The sequence below is a fragment of the Hypanus sabinus genome, chromosome 3 (genome assembly GCF_030144855.1).
Source record: "Hypanus sabinus isolate sHypSab1 chromosome 3, sHypSab1.hap1, whole genome shotgun sequence".
In the NCBI taxonomy this organism is placed as follows: Eukaryota; Metazoa; Chordata; class Chondrichthyes; order Myliobatiformes; family Dasyatidae; genus Hypanus; species Hypanus sabinus.
Genome location: NC_082708.1, coordinates 35,627,124 through 35,647,704, shown reverse-complemented (window position 1 = coordinate 35,647,704; position 20,581 = coordinate 35,627,124). Strand labels below are relative to the sequence as shown.

At 40.2% G+C, this 20,581-nt stretch overlaps 1 protein-coding gene across 4 annotated transcripts in view; it reads left to right on the top strand.

Annotated features, from left to right (window-relative positions):
• The window catches only part of nbeaa (neurobeachin a), a 790,167-nt gene that overhangs the window by 311,503 nt on the left and 458,083 nt on the right, over nt 1-20,581 (top strand). For 2 of the 4 annotated variants that reach the window (XM_059964071.1, XM_059964070.1), the window contains exons 1-5: nt 1,837-1,928; nt 2,200-2,380; nt 10,282-10,412; nt 12,639-12,746; nt 20,334-20,502. In XM_059964071.1, the coding sequence (XP_059820054.1) occupies nt 1,872-1,928; nt 2,200-2,380; nt 10,282-10,412; nt 12,639-12,746; nt 20,334-20,502 (646 nt within the window). In that variant the 5' untranslated portion in view covers nt 1,837-1,871. Of the gene's footprint in view, nt 1-568; nt 578-1,836; nt 1,929-2,199; nt 2,381-10,281; nt 10,413-12,638; nt 12,747-20,333; nt 20,503-20,581 lie in introns of those variants that run through there. The other 2 variants (XM_059964073.1, XM_059964072.1) reach the window with 2 other exon arrangements.

Genomic DNA, 20,581 nt, shown 5'->3' with positions numbered 1-20,581 from the left:
CTTTTGTGGGAGATATCTATTCTGTGCCTTGTGAACTATTCCCAGAAACTTCAGCCATCTCTGCTGTGCCATCACACCCACCATATCCTGCACCATTATGAAAGAGGATCTAATCACCAACTCAAGAATTCCTTCACAGCTTGATAGATTGAGTGTGAATTAGAGGTTATCCCTTTCTGAGATGGAGGTGTCATAATCTTGGTACATGAGATAAAACATTTAAGACTGAGATGAAGAAAACTGAGAAAGTTGTGAGCCTGTGGAATTTGCTACCACATAGGACTGCTGTGTCCAAGTTGTTGTGAGTATTTAAGAAAATAATATCTTAAACACAAAAATTATTCAACTCTATGGTTAAAGAGCTTGAAAATGGTGTTAAAATATGTAATATACTGTATTAAATGGAGGAATAGGGATGCTGGTCTGAGAAGTGTATTCCTGCTCCTATTTTCTTATGGTGCACTTTGAATGAATTTATTAAGAAATATTATTTTAGAAATAGTGTTTTAAAATAAATTAATTATTGTTTTTTTTCTTTTTGTTGCATTTTTGCTTATTGCACACCCAGGGTTCCAAGGTCAGTATTTCTTCCTGTTGAGTTGGAAATGTGTTTATTATCATTTAATATTTGTAAGTATTTATCATTTAATAAGGACAAGAACTGCATTATTTAATAGTTCTTTAATAATGATTCATGTGATTGCAAATTTGAAAGTAGAATATACACATAGAAAGAACAATGAAAAAGGGAGACAAACATTGAATTTCATGAGATCATGAAAATCTGTGGATATTGGCATTAGTATTTTACAGAAATTTCTTTGTAATTTCCATTGAAGTTCCAGCAGGAATGTGGGAAATGTCTGGAAATTTACTCTGGAAAAAAATTAGAAAAGATGAATTCTAATGAGTTATCTTGTGATAATGCTCAAAACAGTTACTGCAGTAGTACGGTCAAAACAGCTGCAATGTGTGCAATCTATTGCAGTTGAGCACCAAGGCCACTTTAAAACCTTTCTTAAGCTTACTATTGCTAGTAAAGGTTGTAGGTGAATGGAAACAACATCTAAGTAATTTCCGTCCAAGTTGCATATCATCCTGACTTGGAAAATACATCATCATTTCTTTTTTTTAATTAACAGTCTAAATCCTGGAATTCCCAACCTAGTAATATTGTGGAAGTGTTTTCATCAAAGGAATTCATATAAATGGTACACTATCATTGTTAGCTCAGAGAGAGTTACAGAGGACATCCTCATTCTGAAAAGATACAGTATATTAAAGAAAGTGGCTTTGTGGTGTGTAAGAAGGATGCTGTACTGTTTAGCTTACATAATGATTGATAATCCATTGCTCAAAATTAAATTTTATGCTATTAAAGTGTTATCATATTTTAGGAAGCATTGTCCCATAAAATAAGGAAAGGATAGTTATTTGAACTGCTACAAATAGCAGTATTTGCCATACTTCAATAAGTATGTTATTGGCAATTTTAATCAATATTATCATATTCTTAATAACTAATCTTTCCAGAAAAATCATACAGCAGTATATTCCTTGACTTTGAATGTCTTTTGATGTGCAGAATGCCTTGCATATTTCTTTTCTATAATTAAGTTCAACAGCTTGAACTTTTAAAAGATATCCTGAACTGACTTGTATGACTAAAGGGATACTTGAAACAATCAGAAAGAAATATCCAAATTACAGTCAAAAGTTACATGTAATTTTGAGGTATCCCACTGCAAAGGATTTTTCTGTATCATTCATTCTTCCTGTTTATGTAACAGACATTTTATTATAAACACCGTTGTCCCCACTTTGTCTGACATTTTATTAAAAACTGCTGCTTTCTTCAAAAGACCAATACTATGGATTCCAGAGCCCCTGTGGACAATGGGAGACTTCACAGCCCTGGTAAATCACTTGTAAGTTAAAATTATATATGATGCATATATATAGCTATATTGCATAAATAATTTGACATTTGTACTTCAGTATCATAATTTATGACAGCATCAAAAGATGCTAATCATATTGGAAGTGGGCTGCTTTTATGAAACATTAGCAATTTTGTCTACTATTTTAAAACAGTTTTCTGAGATTCATTTTCAGTTCTCCTTTGTAAACTGCAGAATTTACCTGAGAAGATTTTGTGTTCAGCTAACATGGTTATTTTCCTTGTTTTATTTTTGAAAGACCGAACTTGAAAACATCGAGGCAACCCAAGGCATGTCAACAGAGACAGCAGTAACATTTTTAAATAGGCTAATGGCCATGGTTGATGTGTTGGTTTTCTCAAGCTCACTCAATTTCAGTGAGATTGAAGCAGAAAAGAATATGTCATCAGGAGGCTTAATGCGTCAGTGCCTGAGGCTTGGTGAGTTGCCATTTATGTATGAACATAGCAGCATTTCCTTTAGAATACCTTCCAATAACTTTAACACTACTGATGTCAGGCCAATTGGCCTATAATTTCCTGATTTATTTGCAGCATCTTTCTTAAGCAGTAGAACAACATTGGTTAACCTTCAATCCTCTGGTACCTCACCTGTCACTAAGGATGATTTAAATATCTCTGCTGGAGCCCTGGCAATTTCTGCATTTGTCTGTCATAGGGTCTGAGGGAACACCTTCTTAGATCTTGGGGATTTATCCATCTTAATTTGTCTCAGGACAGCAAATACCTCCTCCTCTGTAATCTGAATAGGGTCCATGAAGTTGATGCCACTTAGCTTCACTTCTATAGATATTGTGTTCATCTCCTGTGCAATGCATGTGCAAAACAAAATTATTTAAGTTCTCTCCCATCTCTTTTGGTTCCATATAAGGGTTACCATTTTTATCTTCTAGAGGACCAATTTTGTCCCTTGCAATCCTTCAGCTCTTAACATAGCTATAGAATTCCTTAGGATTCTCCTTCACCTTGTCTGCTAGGGAAACTTAATGCCTTCTTTTAGCCCTCCTGTTTTCTTTTTTAAGTGCTCTCTTGCATTTCTTATAATCCATAAGCAACTCACTTGTCCTACCTGCTGTGTACCTCCTTTTTTCTTTTAACCAGGACCTCAATATCTCATAAAAACCAATGTTTCCTATACTTGTTATCTTTACTTTTTATTCTGACAGGCATATACAAGCTTGGTATTCTCAAAATTTCAGCTTTGTAGCTCTCACACTTACCAAGTACACCTTTGCCAAAAGATAACCTGTCCCAATCTACACTTGCCAGACCTTTTCTAATACCATCAAAACTGGCTTTTCTCCAATTTAGAATCTCACCCTGTGGACCAGACCTTTTTTTTTTGCGCATTTACTCTGTAGTTAATGCCATTGTGATCACTAGATGCAAAGTGTTCCCCTACACAACCTTGTGTCACCTGCCCTGTTTCATTCTCTAATCAAGTATTGCCCACTCTCTCATTAGGACTTATATGTTACGATTAAGGAAACTTTCCTGAACCTATTTGACAGACATATTTCCCATCTTGTCCTTTATGAGAGTCCTAGTCAAAATGTGTAAGTTAAAATCACCTACTATAACAGTCTTATGTTACTTGCAACTGTCTGTGATTTCTCTACAACTGTGTTCCTCTATATCCCTTGGACTACTGGGTAGTCTATAATATAGTCCTGTTAATGTGGTCATACCTTCCTTGTTTCTCATTTCCAGCTATAATGCCTCACTAGATGAGTTCCCCAGTCTGTCCTGAGTGAGCATTGCTGTGATAATTTCCCTGACTAGTAACACTACCCCTCCTCCTTTAATCTCTCCTGCTCTGTCGCCTCGAAAACAACAGAATCCTGGAATATTGAGCTGCCAGTCCTGCCCCTCCTGCAACCAAATCTCACTGATGGCTACAATATCATACTTCCAGGTGTTGATCCATGCCTTGAGCTCATCTGCCTTTCCTACGATTCCCACCTTCACTGGAAGAGAGTACAGTGATCTATTAATTTTATGCCTTCCCTCTTTCACCAACTCTTTAGCCACATGTTAAACTGTATAATCTTCCTATTTTTGTCCTCACTAGCAGGTGGCACTGGTAGCAATCCTGAGACCACAACCCTGGAGGTTCTGCCCTTGAACTTAGCACCTAACTCCCTGAACTCGCTTTGCAGAATCTCGTCACTCTCCCTACCTATGACATTGGTACCTACATGGACCATGGCATCTGGCTGTTCACCCTCCCACTTAAAAATGCTGAGAACTTAGTACAAGATATCCCAGACCTTAGCACCTTGGAGGCAATGTACCATCTGGGAATCTCGTTCTTGTCCACTGAACCTCCTTTCTGTTCCCTTAACTAATGAATCTCTTAACACTTCATCTTGCCTGTTCTTCCCCTTTCACTTCTGAGTCGCAGAGTCAGACTCAGTGCCATTAACCTGACCACTGACTTTACTCTGCCACATCATCCCCCAACAGTATTCATGGTGGTATATCTGTTGTTGAGGGGGTTGGCCACAAGGGTTCTCTGCACTGGCTGTTTAACCCCTTTTCCCTTCCTGACTGTCATCTAGTTCCCTGTGCCCTGTATCTACTTGGCTGTAATTAGCTCTCTTTATGTCCTACATATCACCCGCTTAGCCTCCCGAATGATTGGGAGTTCATGCAGTTCCAGCTCCATCTCCTTAATGCAGAGTGTTAAAAGCTGCAGCTGGACTGGAGGTCTCCCTGCCTTTCCACATCCCAGAATCTCGTCTGGCATCTCTACTGTTTCAACTGTGCAAATAGAAAGAAAGAACAATAAACTGCAGGAGGGGTGGGGGAGAAAACTCTACCTACAACTCTTTTGCCTTCTCTCGCTGAAGACTCTCCTCACTGAAATCTTGAAGAGCTAATGCCTAAAAAATTCTCCACTATAACTCTGACAATGATGGCCAATCAGCTTGCACTTGCCTTCCTTTTGCCAATCAATCCCGAATGCTGATTGGCTGTTCCTGAAAGATGGAAACAGCTGTGAGTCGTTCCACACTTGCACTGTGTCTAGCACTTAGTGCTGCATAATTCTTGCTGACCATGACTACTCTGGAAACAGATACGTATTTAAAAACTGAATGTTGCACCAATCATTACTTTCCAGATTCTGTACATTGATTGTCACATGTTCTGAGATACAATGAAAAGCTTGCTTTGCAGGAAGGAAAGAGTTGCATTTGGTTCCTCCTTGGTATATGCTGAAGTAAATTTTATGTTTGTGTGTTGCCTTTGTGGCAGTTATTTAGTTTATAATATTTTCGCTTAGTAATTCATTGTTAGCATTCTAGTTAAAGTTAGGATTGTTTAAAGTTGTCTGAGATATCGCGGCATGCGATGACGTCAGATCCGCTTTTGCCGCGTCCTGTGGGAAAATACTGGTTTGGAGAAATGGGAAGGGGGGGGGGGGGGTCGAGACATGTGCGAGTGCAGCAAGCAGCAACGTTTTCTCTCTATGCACCAGAAACATTGTGAAAGCAACGCTTTTTCACCATACGTTAATGTGGAAGAGTGAACAGTAAACGGTTAATCTTACTGTGATCCTGTCTTCATTGATAACAGTTTATCTTGGTGTTTAGTTCCGTGTTATCTTACATGCCGAGCGAGAACACTACAGTGAAAAAGCGGCATTATCAGGTGTTTCAAGTGCTGCAATGACAACTCGATCCAGCATCAGGTCATTGTCCTCCAGTCTCTTCGGGGGCAGTAGGACATCATCAAGTAAGGCCACCCATGCAAGAGCTAAGGCAGAAGCTGCCTGTGTGCGACTGCGCTATGCCAAACAGGAAGCAGATTTGAAACTGGAAGTGGCTGCCAGAGAAGCCGAAAACCAGAAGGAAGCGGCCGCCAGAGAAGCTGAAAACCAGAAGGAAGCGGCTGCCAGAGAAGCAGAAAACCAGAAGGAAAAGGCTGTCAGAGAAGCCGAAAACCAGTTGGAAAGGGCAAGGATAGCATCAGAGTTAGAAATGCTGACGCTGGAACGAGAAGCAGAAGCTGCCAGGGTGGAAGCAGAGTTCATAGAAGATGCTGAAGATCTGGTTGACGTAAAATCTACTTCAGAAAAGACCAGATTGGAATGCACGAGCGACTATGTCCAATCTCAAACAGACTGGAAGATTCGTTCTTCCACTTCATACTTATACAATAATGCCCTACGTCATGAGGAGTCTCAGAGAGACCCAATTACATCACATCCATCCAAGGAAGACAATGTACCCTTGAAACTCTGCAATGAAGTCAAGAATGAAAGGGCTGATGACAAATACTTCTCGACACCAAATTTACAAGATTTGGCGAGAAGAGAGGCAAAGGTTGAATTCAGAACAGCAACATCCATAACAGAGGTACACCCTCAGTCATATACCCGCCGACATACTTCCCCAGGCCGCATGCCGCTTGCAATTGAACCCCGGCACAGTATTTAGCACGGCGAGATCTCGTCACTTCAGGACTGTACCAGTTCGACAACAAACCTGAAAATTACCGTGCATGGTACATTCACCAATGCTATCGACGGAATCCAGCTCAGAGAAACCCATGAGTTGGATCTTATGGTGAAATGGCTGGGAAAAGAATCATGCAAACAGGCGAGACGCATACGTTCAGTGTACATCAACAAACCTGAGCTAGCCTTAAGCAAAGCATGGGAGAAACTTCAGGAGGGCTATGCGGCCCCCGAAATTATTGAAGCGGCGCTAGACCAACGTCTGGAAAACTTTCCTAAGGTGTCAGCCAAAGATCACATTATGTTAAGGGAGCTCGGAGATTTACTCATGGAGATTCAAGGTGCCAAAGAAAATGGCACAAATGTAACTTACCTCGCACTGCGGACGAATTGGCCCAGGGGAAGGACGTCATCTTTAAAGCAACTCAAAGAGCGGCTTTTGCAGAGGAGTTTTCAGCTCTCCAACTTAATAAACCAATACCAAAGGACAGCCCTTTGAAGAAATTCAGCCCAATCCTGAAGAATGATATCATCTGCATTGGAGGCCAGTTAATACACTCCCAACTTCCAGCTGCAGAAAAGAGCCCAGTAATCCTGCCCAAAGAAGCCATGTGTCCTTACTGCTCACTCGCCATCACCATGAACAGGTAAAGCATCAGGGCCATCACCTGACAGAAGGGGCAATAAGGGTAGCAGGACTGTGGATCTTGGGAGGTAAAACACTGATCAATTCAGTACTTCATAAATGTGTAACCTGCAGGAAACTGTGAGGTAAGTTGGAAGTTCAACGTATGGCGGACCTCCCACCAGAACGCCTCGAAGCCTGTCCTCCTTTTACATATGTGGGGCTCGACGTATTTGATCCCTGGACTATCACTACGAGACGTACCAGAGGAGGACAAGCAGAGAGCAAGCGGTGGCCCATTATGTTTAGCTGCATGAGTTCAAGAGTGGTACACATTGAGGTCATCGAATCTTTGGATACATCCAGCTGCATTAACGCTCTCAGGTGCTTCTTTGCGCTAAGAGGCCCTGCGAAACAGTTAAGGTCTGATTGCGGCACGAACTTCGTGGGAGCATCAAAGGAGTTGGGGATGGACAAAACGGTGCAAAGGTACCTCAGCCAGCAGGGCTGCAACTGGGAGTTCAACACACCACACGCCTCTCACATGGGAGGTGCATGGGAGCGGATGATTGGTATCGCCAGAAGAATTCTTGATTCGATGTTTCTGCAGCAATGCACCCGATTGACCCACGAGGTACTGTGCACACTAATGGCAGAGGTCACAGCCATTATAAATGCACGACCACTCCTACCCATGTCTTCTGACCCTGAAAACCCCTTCATACTCTCGCCATCAATGTTCCTTATGCAGAAGGCAGGAACTCCCCCTCCACCAGGGGACTTCGCCGATAAGGACTTGTATACAAAGCAATGGAGACAGGTCCAAGCTCTGGCAAATCGGTTCTGGTCTTGTTGGAGACAGGAATATCTACCTCTGTTGCAACACAGACAAAAGTGGACAGAACCCTGCAGGAATCTTCAAGTTGGAGATTTAGTCCTGCTCAGGGACAAGCAAATCGCCCGCAGCGGCTGGACAGTGGCCAGAATCACTGCTACATTCCCTAGCAGGGATGGACATGTCAGGAAGGTTGAGTTGAAAACTACCGACCAAGGTGATGTGAAAATATACCAAAGGCCTGTTACAGAAGTCATTCTACTTCTACCTAAGGACTGATTAGAGACTAAAGTTTTGTATTATGTTCATTGTGACCTTATGAAGGTCAAGCGGGGAGTGTGTTGCATTTATGGCAGTTATTTAGTTTATAATATTTTCGCTTAGTAATTCGTTGTTAGCATTCTAGTTAAGGTTAGGCTTGTTTAAAGTTGTCTGTGAGATATCACGGCATGTGACAACGTCACATCCGGTTTCGCCGCATCCTGTGGGAAAATACTGGTCTGGAGAAATGGGAAGGGGGGGTTGTCGAGACATGTGCGAGTGCAGCAAGCAGCAACGTTTTCTCTCTATGCACCAGAAACATTGTGAAAGCAATGCTTTTTCACCATACGTTAATGTGGAAGAGTGAACAGTAAATGGTTAAACTTACTGTGATCCTGTCTTCATTGACAACGGTTTATCTCGGTGTTTAGTTCCACGTTATCTTACACGCCGAGTGAGAACACTACAGTTTGTAAGACAAGATGGTGTTAATCTAGAAGTGGGAATGCTTTGAGTTCAAGTCTACAGTCTTGAAAGTAGATAATGATGAATACATGTTTGTCTAGAGAATGTGAGATCGTTGTGCATGCACAGTTACCAAATTGTATCTTATGATGGGAAAGTACTAGCCTAAGGGGTTTTGAAGGGTATAAAAAGGATCAATTTCTTTGTGCATGGGGGCATCTTCTCTTCAAAAGTGACAAGCACATCGAGAGAGAGAGAGAGAGTGTGTGACAGTTTGTCGGATTCGTGGTTTCCCCTGACATTTTGCAGATCAGCTTATTTGGTGATAAGTACTAGTTTGTTTTCTGTATTTCTACCTCATTAAACATTTGTTTTTCTTTCTAGATTGCATGTTTTATATAATTTTTATAAAGTGATTTCTTGTGGTTTAACATGTATAAAGTGACTCCTTTGTTTACGAATATATTTGCGAATACCTCGGATGAATCAGAAAAAAAATCACAATCAAATTTAAAAATATTTTTGTTACACTTGTATACTGTTTATACAGATCAAATCATTGCACAGTGCTCTGAGGTAGGACAAGGTAAAGCAATAACAATGAAGAATAATGTCAGTGGCTACAGAGAAAGTGCAGTGTAGGTGAACAATAAAGTGCAAGGTCATATAGATTGTGAGATCAAGAGTCCATCTTATCATACTAGGAAACCATTTAATAGTCTTACTACAGGAGGGCAGAAGCTGCCCTTGATCCTGGTGGTACCTGTTTTCAACTTTTTGCATCTTCTGCCCAATGGAAGAAGGCAGAAAAGAGAATCTAGTTTGAAAAGGTTAGGGTGGTGGGGCCAAAGGAAGGGAATGGGCCAGTTCAGCACACAGCTCTGTAAGGTTGATTCATGCCTCCACTGAACTGAGGTTATGGTCTGCAACTAATGGGCTCCTGAATCTGCCGTGGTTCACTTTTTTTTCCTGCCCATTAGGTATCTGACAGTCTTTAAAAATGTGTTCTATTGGCTTCTTTGTTTTGTGACTGCCTGTAAGGAGACAAATTTCAAGGTTGTATAAAGCATACATATTTTTATAATAAATGTACTTTGAATTTTGACTTTGAGTCTGCTGGCTGTTTTACAGAAGCTGCAAGAAATAAAGATAGAGTCTATAGTGTTATGTCCATAATTCTTTGCAGTTCTTGTGGTCATATGCAGAGCAGTTGCCACATCAATTAGGAAGTAGGTTGCCATACTATCCTGATAGGACACTTTACATGGTGTCTCAGTAAAAATAGATAAGTGTTGATGGGCATGTGCCAAATTTCATTAGCCTCCTGAGGAACTAGAGGCATTAGTGAGCATTCTTGGCTGTATGTGGTTGAACCAGAACAGGCTATTGGTGATGTTCATTTCCAGGAACTTGAAGCTCTCAGTCCTCTCAACCTCAACACCATTGATGTAGACAGGAGCATGTGCACTGTCCCCCTTCCTGATATCAATGTAATTCACTTTTGGTTAACATTTAGAATCTTTCTCTTTGCAACTGTTGAAACTTTGGTAGCATTAGTGCACAGCATAGTAAGCAATATGTTTTTTTCTGTATTTAGTTCTGTTTATTTTAGAATTATAAATTAAAATTAAGTTAGTAGAAAAATTACTGTTTTAATGTTTTCTATCTTACAGTTTGCTGTGTTGCTGTCAGAAATTGTCTTGAATGTCGACAGAGACAAAGGGACAGGGTGTCTAAAACTTCACTAGCTAACAGTAAGATTCAAGAAAATCTTCAAAGTGTAACTGGATCTAATACATCCAAGGTATCACATCATAATTTATACTTCACTTAGTTTCAAAAAGATGACTTGTGATTTTTGATATAGAGTCAGGTAACGTGGTCTAAAAATTGCACCACATTATTAAATTTAAAAATGTGCATGTGACAGATCAACAATCTCTTCACATTTTATATCATCCCCCTTCCAATTCTTTAAAGCATACTCTTTCCTGTAATCAGCATTACTTTCTTATCAGATCAAACAATAGGCCATTTCTGAACACGATATATCAACATTTCTCCGAGTTAGCTCTAACTTTAAAGGTTGAGGGTGACTTGCTCACCCTCCACTTTTGAGTGTCCTGAGGAGGTTGATGAGTCCAATATGGAATACGCTGAAGAGCATGGGTTGTCTGATACTTTGTGTACTCCTCCCATTGTCTACACTTCTTGAAGTGGATTTCTCTTTCACGAACGATATCAACCCTGGGTTTTATTGGAGCTTTGCTTATCCAATTGTAAAGGGAATTTCTTCACACTTTCGATTCTGTTTTATATATGACAGTTGGATAGTGGGGTTCTTGGTATTGGTAATTCTACTTTGTAGCCTCACTCTATTTAATAACTTCCTTTTAAAGTTGTTAATCTCCCATTTTCTTCATAAAGTCATTCTGGCAACTTCAAAACCCTCTCACCTATCCTATCTATAATCCTTTGTAAGTACTTTATATCTTGCATTCATATTGCTAATTTACTTACCTTTAAATCATCAGTTAACTTCAGTCAGTTTGGTCCCTTTATCCATATAATTAATGAAGATTGTAAATAGTTGATTGCCAATGTGATAATGACCCACTTAACTGAGCTCTGTTTTCCTTTAGAGTTAACTCTATTACCTCAACAATGGAAATAGGACTACCGTAATTTATGATACTTGATTAATATTAGTGAATGTTTGCACCAGGACCAGGTTTGCCAAAAATACTTGCTTAGTGTCATCCTCAGAAGTTTGAAGACGGTTGCAATTACTCAATTTCCCAGATTACTGCTCTCACCTTGCTCCTTCCTAAGAAATAAAATAGATTGAGTTTCCTTCATCCTGGCATTTTACCTTACCAAACTCTGCATGCAGTGAATACCCTTCGTAGCTTCTGCCAAGTGCAAAGGCATTCCACCATCAGTCGCATCTTCCCCTTCGCACCTTTTTACATTTGCTATTGGATCTGCTCTTTCCGTGATTCCCAGGTTTGCTTATCCCTGTACACCCACCCATCCCTATTCACCAGCACTTTTCCCTTGCAACCATAGAAAGTGCAACATCTGTCCCTCCACCTCATCCCTCACCACCATAAAGGAATGTAAACAGCCTTGCCAGTTCAAGGAAAGATTCACATGCTTCTGCCAACTTTGCCCACAGACTTTGCTGTCAATTAGTCTCCTATACTTAGGCAGGACCATGTGACGACCAGGTGACCATTTGGTGGAACACCTAATCTCAGTGTGCAATGGCCATCTCAGTTGGGTGCCATTTCAACTATCCTGCCTATTTCCACATTGGCCTCCATCCTAAACTTGCACTGTGAGGCCTAAATGAGAAGAATAACACCTTATCTTCCATCTGGGTACTCTACAATCCAATGGTACAAACATTGAATTTTCCACTTTCAGGGATACTGCCTCCTCTTGGTTCTCTCAGATCCACCCATTGTCCCCCTCTACCACCTCATTCCTCACAAGTAGATCTTCTATCTCCTCTTTAATGAGTTTCATTTGCAAATTATTCCCACTTTATGTTTCACCTATCACCTTCCTTCCTTATCAAATTTCAGCATCTGCAGCCTTTTGCATTCCAATTAACAACTTTCAGCCTCTGCCTCTGCCTCCACTTTCCCCTCTACCCACTGGATCCATCTTTCATTCTCTCTCCTAATATGTTTCTACCTCTGTCACTGTACTCCATGCTTGACCTCTGTGCTCCAAATGCTCAGCATTCTCACCTGTTCCACTTATTGCCCACCAGCTCCTGGTACACCCCATCCCTCTCACCTCTTTATTCTGGGTTTCTCCCCAATAAACTCTCAGTCTTGATGCAAGGCCTCAATTCAAAACTTTAGCTTCCTTTGCCTCCTCGGATGCTGCTCAGTCTGCTGAATTGCTCCAGTAGTATATTTTTTTGCTCCAAGTTAATGCATTCACAGTCTCTTGCGTGTCTAGTGAGAAAACAATATTTGCCAACTTTTTTTAAATAAGATGTTCACATTTTTTTTAGACTGCAGTCGAAAGTGTCACTGGCAACCTTTCTCCAATTAAAGATCCTGATCGATTACTGCAAGATGTGGACATTAATCGTTTGCGGGCTGTTGTCTTTCGTGATGTGGTAATTAATTTAAACTTTTATTTTGTGATCATTGGGTTTGCTGTTAGATGATTTAAAACAATTATATTTTAGTATTTTATGACAAAAGAAAAAAGTCCTTGACCGGAAACTGCAGCATTGCAATTGATAAATGTAAATTTCAAACATATTAAAGTGGTGAAACTTATCGGTATTTATGGTTTCCAGTAAATTTGGGTATATGGCATTTATTGTATTAAATTCCTTAATCTGGTTTGACCTTGTATCTTTTTATTCCACAGTAAACTTGTGTTAGTTTGTTATTTATAATCTATTCTGCTGTAATGGTAAATTGGTTTGTAATTGTTACATGTACTGAGGTACGATGAGAGGCTTGTTTAGCATACTGTTCAGATAGTTCAAAAGTTCAAAGTTTAATTTTATTATCAAGGAACATAAATGTCACCATATGCAACCCTGAGATTCATTTTCTTTTGGGCATTCATAGTAAATGCAAGAGACACAATAGCATCAATGGCATAAGACACTAATCAAGCTTCACTTGGAGTATTATCAACAGTTTTGGGTCCTTTATGGTGTTGTCATTGGAGAGAGTCCAGAGGAGGTTCAGGAGGATGAATCCGGGAATGAAGTGGTTAACATATGAGGAGCATTTGGCAGCTTTGGGTGTGTACTCACTGGAATTTAGAAGAATGCTGGGGATCTCATTTAAATCTACCTATTGTTGAAAGGACTAGATAGGGTGGATGTAGAGCGGATATTTCCTATGGTGGGAGTATCCAAAAGTAGAGGGCATAGCCTCTAAATTGAGGGGTGACCTTTTAGAATAGAGGTAAGGAGGATTTTTTTTTAGCGAGGGAGTAGTGAATCTGTGGAATGCTCTGCCACAAACTCCGATGGAGGCCAACTCTGCGGGTATATTTAAGGTGGAATTTGATTGTTTCTTGAATGGTCAGGGCATCAAAGGATATGGTGAGAAGGCAGATGTTTGGGGTTGAGTGGGATCTGGGATCAGCTATGATGTAATGGCAGGGCAGACTCGATGGGCTAAATGACCTAATTCTGCTCCTGTGTCTTATGGACTGCACCCAGCAGGATGGATAAACAACCAATGTGCAAAGTCAACAATCTGTGTAAATACAAAAAGGAGAAAAAAAGAAGAACGAACGAATAAATAAATAAATAGATGGATAGATAGAATGATAAGCAAAAAATATCGAGAGCATGAGATGAAGGGTCCTTAAAAGTGACTCCATAGGTTGTAAGAACAGTTCAGTGATGGAGTGAGTGAAGTTATCCCCTCTGGTTCAAGAGCCTGATGGTTGTGGGGTAATAACTGTTGTTGGTGTGAGTCTTGAGGCACTTGTAATTTTTTCTGATAGTAGCAGCAAGAAGAGAGTGTGACCTGGGCTGGTGTTCCCTGTTGATGTATGATGGACTGGTCTAAGTTCAAAATAGCAGGAGCTATCCTTGATGGTTATGTCACCACTGTCATGAACTTTATCAGCTACTGTTGAGTACTATGTATCAAAGAGGATAACCCAGGTATTCCAAGCTGGGTGAGCAGGGACTGGCCAAGACAGTCATGTCTGAGCACAACAAGATGTTGATTAGAGGGTCGAGAGCACCAGGCTCCTAGGATTGAGCAACACCAGTAGCCTGTCCTGGTCCAACCATGTTGACACCATGGCCAATGAAGCTCAATCGAGTCTTTACTTACTCAGAAGACAAAATAAATTTGGCAAGTCACCACTGTCTTTCACTAGTTTCTAGTAATTCACCATAGAAACACCCTATACAGATGCATCATGGCTTGTAGGACAACTGCTCTGCCTGTGATGTAATCTGCACTGTAATTATTCAAAATATATGACTGGATAGGAAACAGATGAAATTCTTGAAATACACAATAGTTTGGTCAATGCTGCAAGATAAAAATGTATTGATTGTAACAATTCAACAAAATCCTTCTTAAATTCTATTAAGATCAATGTTCATCTCTTTATATACATTGGGAACTGAGTAATCTATATTCTTATAACAATTTCTAGTTACTTTCAAGGAAACAATCATCTTTCTGCTTTTCTGAAGCAGGACATAATTTCCAAAAAAAAAGCTCCTCCTGGTGGTATCTCTGAAACCTGTATTTATACAGAGAGACATGTTTGTGGATAAAGAAACATTTAAACTAGAACAACACACATAAAATGCTGGGCGAACTCTGCAAGTCAGGCAGCATCTATGGAGCGGAATAAAGAGTCGCCTTCTTGGGCTGAGACTCTTCATCAGGACTGTAAAGTAAGATGGCAGAAGTCAAAGTAAGAAGGGAAGCTGTATAAGTTGGCAGGTGATAGGTGAGGCCATGTGAGACAGTAGGTGGGTGGGTAGATGCAGGAAGTGAGATGAGGCACAAAGCTGGGAGGGTGTAGGTGGGAAAGGTAAAGGGCTGAAGAAGAAGGAATTTAATAGGAGAGAATAGTGGACGATGGAAGAAAGTGAAGGAGGAGGTGATAGGCAGGTGATGAGAGGAGGTGAATGGGCAATCAGAATTTGAAATAAAAATTACTGAAAATTAGACAAATTGATGTTCATGCCATCAGTTTGAAGTCTACCCAGACAAACTATGAGGTATTGTTTTTCCAACTTCAATTTGACCTTATCATGAGAGTAGAAGATGCAATAGAGAGACATGTCAGAATTGGAAGTTGGATTGAAATGGGTTGCCATCATGTGATCCTGCCTTTTTGTGACATACTGAGCAAAGGTGCTTGAAAATGCAGTTACACAATGCGTCAGACTCACTCATGCAGGAACACTGGATGCAATAAATGACCCTTACAGACTTGCAGGTAACATGTCACCTTATCTTCCCACCATCATTATAGGGATGGGATTCCCCTTGTCCTGACCTACCACCCCACAAGCCTCCATATCCAGCACATCATTCTCTGTAACTTCAAAGTTTAAAAATTCAAAGTGCATTTATTATCAAATTATGGACACTATATATAACTCTGGGATTTGTCTTCTTACAGGCAGCCAGAAAACATAGAAAACCAACAAAACACATTAAAAAAATTGTCAAATACCCAATGTGCAAAAAAAAAAACAGATTATGCATGCAATAAGAGGTTGAGGCAGCAATGGTGGTGGAGGAAAGGGGCATCCTCTTCTCTCAATTCCTTCGTCTCCACCACTTCTGCTCATTCCAAAACGAATGAGATGTCCTCCTCCTTCAAAGAAAGGGGCTTCCCTTCCTCCACCATTAACGCTGCCTTCAACTGCATCTCTTCCATTTCATGTATGTCTGTCCACACCCTACCCTCCCACCATCCCACCAGGGGTAGGTTTCCTTGTGTTCTCACCTACCAAGCCGCTGGCTTCCATGTCCAGCATATAATTCTCTGTAATTTCCGCTATCTCCCATGGAATCCCATCACTAAGCACATCTTGCCCTACTTCCCATTTTCTGCTTTCCATAGGAATCGCTCCCTATGCGACTCCCTTGTCCAGTCACCCCTCCCCAGTGATCTTCCTCCTAGCACTTATCCTTACAAGTGGAGCAAGTGCTACATATGCCCCTACAGCTCCTCCCTCACCTCTATTCAGGGTCCCAAACAGTCATTCCAGGTGGCCTATGAGTCTGTCTGTATCATCTATTGTTTCCGGTGCTCCTGGTGTGGCCTATTGTGTATTGGTAAGACTTGACATAGATTGGGAGACTACTTCACCGAGCATCGATGCTCTGTCTGCCAGTAAAAGCAGGATCTCCCAGTGGCTATCTATTTTAATTCCACTTCTTATTTCCCTTCTGACATGTTCATTCAGGGCTTCTCCTGTCATGATGAGCCCAAACTCAGGTTGGAGGAGCAACACCTTATGTTCCGTCCAGGTAGCCTGCATCCTGATGACATGAACATCGATTTCTTGGACTTTGGGTAATTCCCCTCCACCTTCTCTGTTACCCATTCCTATTTCCCTCTCTCTCCTTATATTCTTGCCAGAAACTAAGTTCCAATGTGTTAGTATTTCAGAGGAATAAAGGAAATTCCAATGGCTTGAGAAGGGAACTGGCCAAGGTTGACTGAGACACTAGCAGGAAGGACAGCAGAGTAACAATAGCTGGAGTTTCTGCAAAAAAAAAATGAGGGAAGTGCAAGACAGATATATTCCAAATATGAAGAAATTTTCAAATGAAAGAAGGACACTACCATGGCTGACAAGTGAAGTCAGAGCCAAAGTAAAAGCAAAAGAGATGACATACAAGAAAACCAAAGCTTTTGGGAGGATAGAGGATTTGGAAGCTTTTAAAAACTTACAGAAGGAAATTAAGAAGATTATTAGGAAGGAAAAGATGGATTATGAAAAGAAGCTGGCAACTAATATCAAAGAAGATTCCAGAAGGTTTTTTAAGTATTTAAAGAGTAAAAGAGAGTTGAGGGTAGACGTAGGACCAGTAGAAAATGACACTGGAGATATTGTAATGAGGGACACAGAGATGGCAGAGGAACTGAATGCGTATTTTGCATGAGGCTTCACAGTAGAAGACATCTACAGTATACTGGACATCCAAGAATGTCAGGGAAGTGAAGTATTTGCAGTGAAAATTATGACACAGAAGGTGCTCAGGAAGGAAGCTTAAATTGTCTGAGGGTGGATAAGTCTCCTGGACCTGATGGAATGCACACTTGCGTTCTGAAGGAAGTAGCTGGGGGGATTACGGAGGTATTAACAATGACCTTTTAAGAATCAATAGTTTCTGGCATTGTACCAGATGACTGGAAAATTGCAAATGTTACTCCGCTATTTAAGAAGGGTGGAAGGCAGCAGAAAGAAAACTATAGACCTGTGAGCCTGACATCAGTTGTTGGGAAGTTGTTGGAATTGATTGTTAGGGATGAGATTGCGAAATATCTGGAGGCAAATGACAAGATAGGCCAACACCAGCATGGTTTCCTGAAAAGAAAATCCTACCTGACTAACCTACTGTGATTTTTTGAGGAAATTACAAGCAGGTTAGACAAAAGAAATGCAGTAGATGTGGTGTAGTTGGATTTTCAGAAGGCCTTTGACTAGGTGCAGCACCTAAGGCTGCTTAGCAAGGTAAGATCCCATGGAATTACAGGGGAGTTACTAGCATGTGTGGAGCATTGGCTGATTGGCAGAAAACGGAGAGTGGGAATAAAGGGATCTTATTCTGGCTGGCTGCCACTTACCAGTGGAGTTCCACAGGGGTCGGTGTTGGGACTGCTGCTTTTTATGATGTATGTCAGTGATTTGGACTATGAGATTAATGGATTTGTGGCTAAATATGAAGTTAGGTGGAGGAGTGTTGTGGAAACAGAGAGCCTGTAGAGAGAATTAGATAGTTTAGGGGAATGGGCAAAGAAGTGGCAAATGAAATACAACTTCAGAAAGTGTATGGTCATGCACTTTGGTGGAAGAAATAAATGGGCAGATTATTATTTAGATGGGGAGAGAATTCAAAATACAGAGATGCAAAGGGACTTCAGAGTCCTTGTGCAGGATACCATAATGGTTCAGTTCCAGGTTGAGTTGGTGGTTAAGAAGGAGAATGCAATGTTAGCATTCATTTCTAGAGGTATAGAATGTAAGAGCAGGGATGTGATGTTGAGTCTCTATAAGGCACTCGTAAGACCACACTTGGAGTATTGTGTGCAGTTTTAGTCTCCTTATTTTAGAAAGGATATACTGACATTGGAAAGGGTTACTGTATGAGGAACATCTGGGCTGTGATCACTGGAGTTCAGGAGAATGAGGGGTGATCTCATACAAACATTCTGAATGTTAGAAGGCCTGCACAGATTAGATATGGCAAAGTTATTTTCCTTGGTAGGGGAGTTTCAGGGCAAGCAGTCACGACTTCAGGATTGAAGGACTTCCACTTGGAACAGAGATGCAGAGAAATTGCTTTATTCAGAGGGTGGTAAATCTGTAGAATTTGTTGCTAAGAGTGGCTGTGGAGGCCAGGTCATTTGGCGCATTTAAGGCAGAGATAGATAGGTTCTTGATTAGGTAGGGCATTTAAAGTGTATGGGGAGAAGGCAGAGGAGTGGGATGACTGGAAGAATTGGATCAGCCCATGATTGAATGGCAGAGCGGACTTGATGGGCCAAATGGCCTACTTTTGATCCTGTATTTTGTGGTCTTATGGTCATATCACCTCCCTTTGGTGCTCCTCCCCGGTTTTTCTTTCTTCCATGGCCTTTTGTCCTCTCCTATTAGATTCCCCTTTTTCTAGCCCTGTATCTCTTTCACCAATCAACTCCCAACTCTTTGCTTCACCCCTCTGACTCCAAGTTTCACCTATCATCTTGTGTTTCTCCCTCCCCTCCCCAACCTTTTTACTTAGACTCCTCATCTTTTTTTCTCCAGTCCTGCTGAAGGGTTTCGGCCTGAAACTTCGACTGTACTCTTTTCCATAGATGCTGCCTGGCCTGCTGAGTTCCTCTAGGTTTTTGTGCGTTACTTGGATTTGTAGCATCTACAGATTTTCCCTTGTTTATTCCCTAGTGTAGTATTTCAAATAAGGTATGATAAGAATTACATATTCTTATATTTAAATAGTGTAGCATCACATTAACTTTTCAGAAAAACATTCAAGCTTTGGAAGTTTGAAAATATGTATGTTTTTAAGTTTGCAATGGTTGCATGCTGCTCCTGATTATAGATTCAATCTCTCTGTGTATGTTTGTCCCTTTTTTATTTTCAAAAAACAATTTCAATAACTTTATCTGACCAATTTGCTGGTATGAATGTATTGAGTTTTAAAAATTGTAACTAATGTATCTATTTTTTTAATTGGGGATGTCTGTTGTTCCCAATATCTTAAAACATATCTCCTTTTTCTGAATGTTAAATCTAAGTATTAGTAACACATTCCACGTCCTTATTGACTAAATTACATTCCTGAATCTGATATTCAGTGATTTGAGTACACTTTGTTTTACAAGAGTAACCTGAGCAAATGCATTAATTCCTTATTATTATTCCTTATCCTCAATATTTCTCTGGTATTTATTTTCTAAAACTTGCACAAGTTAACATCTCTTTTAATTTGATTTTAAATCTCTATAATTTTTCTCTTTATAATTCTATATGTGATAAGTCATGGCGATCTGGAGTATATGCTAATATAATCACAATACTTTATCTGCACTTTAGCCTTTATCATCATTTATGTCATCTAATATGTTATTACCATTGTGGTACTTTTGTTAATATAGTCATTTATCTTCCTTAGTTTTCTTATCCTTGTTGAAAATCTTGGCTTATGATTCAATTTACAGTCCTGTCAAGGCAACCAACGAGTTTCTAATTATTACATGGTTTTGCTTCCAATCCCAATTTTTAGATATTTGGGCATTGGTTAAAAGACCACTTGTTTGATTGAATAATTTCATTTATCTATTCCTGCACTTTGCATGCCTTTTTAACTTCGCTGCTTTTTTAATTTAGCTACTGACCTAAATTCTAAAAATCCGTAATTGTCTAATGTAAAACTGCAATTTGCTAGTGCTGTCTGTCTTTCTGCTTTAAATCCTTCCCCATTTGAATTGAAATTTATTGACATTTTTTTCTTAATAGGATGACAGTAAACAAGCCCAGTTTTTGGCTTTGGCTGTTGTATACTTTATCTCTGTGCTCATGGTCTCAAAATACAGAGACATACTGGAACCACAGCGTGAAATTGCAAGGTCTGGAAGTCAGACAAGTCGGAATATTCGGCAGGAAATAAATTCACCAACAAGTACAGGTATGTATTTTGAGCTTCCATTTATTTTGTTTCCTACGTTTTCCATCCTACATTTGAAATTAGTTCTTAAAAATAGATT